The sequence below is a fragment of the Lycium ferocissimum genome, chromosome 11 (genome assembly GCF_029784015.1).
Source record: "Lycium ferocissimum isolate CSIRO_LF1 chromosome 11, AGI_CSIRO_Lferr_CH_V1, whole genome shotgun sequence".
NCBI lineage: Eukaryota > Viridiplantae > Streptophyta > Magnoliopsida > Solanales > Solanaceae > Lycium > Lycium ferocissimum.
Window position 1 is genome coordinate 32,431,207 of NC_081352.1, and position 4,962 is coordinate 32,436,168.

A 4,962-nucleotide genomic window follows, 5' to 3' on the forward strand; every position below is an offset into this window, starting at 1 on the left:
GTATATATTGTATCATGTTTTCCAAGAGCATATAAAACATCCAATTTTCTCACACATTTAAGGCTTTGCGTGTATTTGTTGTTGTTAGGTGGTACTGTCATTTGACAACTTTTTCCCTTCCTTTCCTTTCCCTTTCCCTTTCCCACATAAGGGAAAATGAGAATATACAAGAATTTTTTGTCCATCTATAGATTTCTTCACTATGGTTATGGTATGCTCTTGATCAAGACATATTCTCGAACAAAAAAGAAAATCGAGGCATATTCCTAAATAATTTGTCTAGAGTTAAGAATGTGAGCTACCGACTTGAGGAATCGAGTGAAAAAGTTGTAAAGTAACGTTAAACTTAATTTTAGAAGAACTAAATAAGAAAATTCGAGTCTGCAACTTGATAAGTTAAAGTGAAAATATTATATACACGTTGTATTAACTTAAGATGGTGACAAAACTAACTTTACATTTAAATCTCCTTTCGCCTGGGTAATTATCAATGAGAGAGCATTACTAACTATATATGATATGCCTATGTTGGGGAGAATAGGTTGTTGTGCCCCAGAAGTGAGATTCCATGTATAGGATCGTATATGTAACTAGGGTTTGAAGAGTTTGAACTCAAAGGGAGATACAAAAGGATTATATCTTTCCTATCCTATCACAACTATTTTTATATTTGATAATAACTCAAATTTAAAAGTCTTAAGTATTATCTGCTGTAAAGATCCTAATACCTCATGAGATAGTTTTTGAAATTATTTACAATGAGGTCACAATTAAAATAATTAATTCAAAAATTATGTTAATCCTCTTATAATTTAGTCAGATGAATGGAATAATAAAAGTTCTATTGTTATGTTGTTGTGAGACAAAACTCCACATCAATTTCAAGTTTGTTTTCCTAGGGGCTAGCGGGGAGGTGCTTAATAAGGTCTGACTATTTATCATGAGTTAAAATTTTGCAGTGCAACTTGTATCTCCCTGTGATTTTATCGTTAAATTATATTACAGAAAACCTTATCTTACTTTTCCCTATATAAGGGGCATTAGGCATGCCATGAGGATATTGGCATTTCTAAAATTAGAAGTAATTATTTGATTCTTTTGATCCCAAGCTAAGTGGTCTCTAAGCTAGGGAAACGTTGAAAGAAAATTTGGATTCAATTACCATTTGTCGGGCACCACGAATGTTAAGCAGAATGAATTTGCTTAATGGTTAACGGATTATGAACAACCAACACACTCATTCTTATAAATGTAGTTCTCAAATAAGAGTGACAATTTTTTATTTTTTTATTTTTATTTTTCTCGATTAATATTCAGATGAATAAAATCATTTGATAGATGACGTCACTGTATCTTTTGAAAGAAAAGGATGTGAAACTGTTTGAGTAGGAGCACTATTTAGATCAAGTTATTAAAATAGCTGCTTTAAACATCATCAATAATTGGTGACTTATTGATGTTGTTACCCTCTTTTTTTTTTCTTTTTTTTTTTTTTTTTTCTGATGATGTTAATTCTCATTAGGGCGGTTATCTTTGTTCTATAGATGAAAAATTATGTGATGTTTGAAAGTCACAAAATTATACTAAAATTTATATATATTTTTTTTTTTATTTCGATATAGGGATCAGTCCCCACAACCAACAAACCCTTTTTGGTTGAACGCGGAAACTCACAAAAATACGTGTGGAAAATGTTATTCACATCTTTCTTCCATAGTACACCCCTAGTAATAAAAATAATTTTTTTTTAAAAAGTTATACTTTTTATGTATATATAATATATACCATATAATACTCTCTTAAAAGAAGTTTTAATAAATAGGTTGGCTTCAATATTAGCAATCATATTATCATTACCTTCAGATTTTTGATGCCATATATATTATTCACAATCATATCATTACCTTTTGATATTAGACACTACAAAGAAAAAAAAAGTTGGCAACAAAATTATTTTTGTTGCCACAGATTGATTATTGTTGCAAAAAGATTTTTATAAAAAAAAAATTTTTTGTTGCATAGACTTTTCCCAACGGTTGTTATTGTAACAACGTGCAACAACTTTTTTTTTGTTGCCAAAAGTACTTTTTGCAACAATAATCAATACTATGACAACAAAATTAAATTCTTTGGCAACAAAAAAGTTCTTTACCAACAATAAAATTAAGTTGTTGCTAAATATTAAATTTTTTATTGTAATTTCTAGACTTTCTTGTAGTGAGAGTGATATTAGAAAATTCCTATTGTCTCAGTTGGAACCTACAACCACAAGAAAAGGATAATTTGGTGCTATATTTGGATAGGAAATGCCTTAACTTAAAAAATCAATTAAAAAGCTAAGATGCATAGAAGCAACTTTTCAAGTTTATGTCGGCTGACTAATTAAAATGTAAAGTTTCACACGGACAACCCACACATAGTATTATGGTCAACAAAATGGATATTTCATCAGAGTCAAAGTCATTATCAACTCAATATCCTACTAATTGGCATCTTAACTCTCAAGTAGTACAACTACAAAAAGCTATGTAGCATTCATTCATGAAATAGATCCTATTTATTAAATTTTTTATTATTACTATTACTACTGCTATTTTGTACTAATTCTGCTAGCTAGTTCTGGCAAAACTCACAGAACTGAGAATTGAGAGCTTCAATTCTTCTTCCTTAATGTAGTGTCACATATTAGTACTACTACAAAAATGTAAAATAAATATAACTCTTTCAGATGCCAAAACCATAAATTTCCCCTCCTCCATCATTGAAAAGCTCTCTGTCCTTTCCCCCAGGCCCCCCTTTTTTCCTCTCTTTTATTTCTTTTCATAAGCATATTCTTTCTCTTTCTAGGGTTTTCACCTGAAATAGTGCTCTAATTAATTTGGACAATATGTTAGGATCTTTTGGTTCATCATCATCTCAATCTCATCATCATCAGGATGATGAACCTACTGATGATGATCAACGGCGGAGATTCACCGTCACCACTACTACTATTACTACTACTGCCACTGTTTCACCGGCCATTCAAATCCGCCAGCTACTTATTAGCTGTGCAGAGTTGATTTCGCGGTCCGATTTCTCAGCCGCAAAAAAACTGCTTACCATTTTATCAACTAACTCTTCTCCTTTTGGTGATTCAACTGAACGGTTAGTCCATCAGTTTACTCGTGCACTTTCCCTTCGCCTTAACCGCTATCTATCGTCAACCAATCATTTCTTGACACCTGTAACAAACATTGTTGAAACTGCCCCAACTGATTTATCTTCATCGTCATCATTAGCTTTACTTCAATCGTCTTACCTTTCTTTAAACCAAGTAACCCCTTTTATCAGGTTTACTCAGCTAACAGCTAATCAAGCGATTTTAGAAGCTATTAACGATAATCAACAAGCAATCCACATCGTTGATTTCGATATTAATCATGGTGTTCAATGGCCTCCGTTAATGCAAGCACTTGCTGATCGTTACCCTGCACCTACTCTTCGGATCACAGGTACTGGGAATGACCTAGATACCCTTCGAAGAACTGGAGATCGTTTAGCCAAATTTGCTCACTCATTAGGGTTGAGATTTCAATTCCACCCTCTTTATATCACCAATAATCGCGATCACGATGAAGACCCTTCGATTATTTCCTCCATTCTTCTTCTTCCTGATGAAACACTAGCTGTTAACTGTGTTTTCTATCTCCACCGCCTTTTAAAAGACCGCGAAAAACTAAGGGTTTTCTTGCATAGGGTTAAATCCATGAACCCTAAAATCGTTACGGTTGCTGAGAGGGAAGCAAATCATAACCACCCTTTATTTTTACCAAGATTTGTGGAGGCGTTGGATTATTATACAGCTGTGTTTGATTCATTAGAAGCAACATTGCCACCGAGTAGTCGAGAAAGGATGACAGTTGAACAAGTTTGGTTTGGTAGAGAGATTCTTGATATCGTTGCAACTGAAGGCGAAAAAAGGAAAGAAAGACATGAAAGATTTAGATCATGGGAAGTAATGTTGAGTAGTTGTGGATTTAGTAATGTTGCTTTAAGCCCTTTTGCATTATCACAAGCTAAGCTTCTTTTGAGACTTCATTATCCTTCAGAAGGTTACCAACTCAGAGTTTTGAGTAATTCTTTCTTCTTGGGTTGGCAAAATCAACCTCTTTTTTCAATTTCTTCGTGGCGTTAAGGGGAAAAAGAAAACCCTAAAAACCATGATTTTTGTAATGAAGTAAAGTGGTAGTACTCTGCATGGTGAAGGAGAATTAAGAGGTACTCAAATTTCAGGTTTTCTTTTCTTGTTTTACTTATTGTGTATGAGCTTATTTGAGATGATGATGATGAATGTTTTAATTTTAACATAGGACTACTTACTTAGTAGTTATAGGTTGATAATACATTTATTTAAGTTAACTAGTCTTTGTATAATGCAAGATCCAGAACTTATTCTTATTTTTTGTTGTCAATGAAAGATTCTGTTACTAAATTATATTCCATCATCACTTTTATAAATTAGATGCCAAATATGTTAGGTATGTGGCATTTGGAGTGGGAAATGATATATTCCAATTAAAGGTGTTAATTAACCGCACTATATTGTTGTAGAGGTCTGTTTAATTTGTCATTTTGTATGAATGGTGGATGGTTCATTATCTTCACTTTAATGCTAATCATGCTTTACCTTTTCATTGAGTACTTTAGTTATTCCTTATCAAAGTCTTTATCCCGTTGCTTTTTTTTTTTATTGTACTTTACAAAAGATTTCTGGTATTTATGGAAAGAGCTCATATTAGGAAAAAGACATGGTGATCAAGAAAGGTGTATACTCCATATTCCCCTTCCGCCCCACCCCCCCCCCCCCCCCCAAAATTTTTTTTTCTTATTTTTGTTTCTTGGTGAGTGATTTCATGGAAGAAGAAGGAGGAGATTCTTGAACATGGCTGCATGAGAATTGTTATTGTTGTTTTGTGTCTT

The 4,962-nt window shown here is 32.8% G+C and overlaps 1 protein-coding gene across 1 annotated transcript; it reads left to right on the forward strand.

Annotated features, from left to right (window-relative positions):
- The first annotated feature begins 2,689 nt into the window (after positions 1 to 2,689).
- LOC132037399 (scarecrow-like protein 18) lies at positions 2,690 to 4,439 on the forward strand. Its single transcript, XM_059427907.1, has one exon. It carries the CDS (start codon positions 2,888 to 2,890, stop codon positions 4,175 to 4,177), a length of 1,290 nt encoding a protein of 429 aa, XP_059283890.1. The 5' UTR covers positions 2,690 to 2,887; the 3' UTR covers positions 4,178 to 4,439.
- The last annotated feature ends 523 nt before the right edge of the window (positions 4,440 to 4,962 follow it).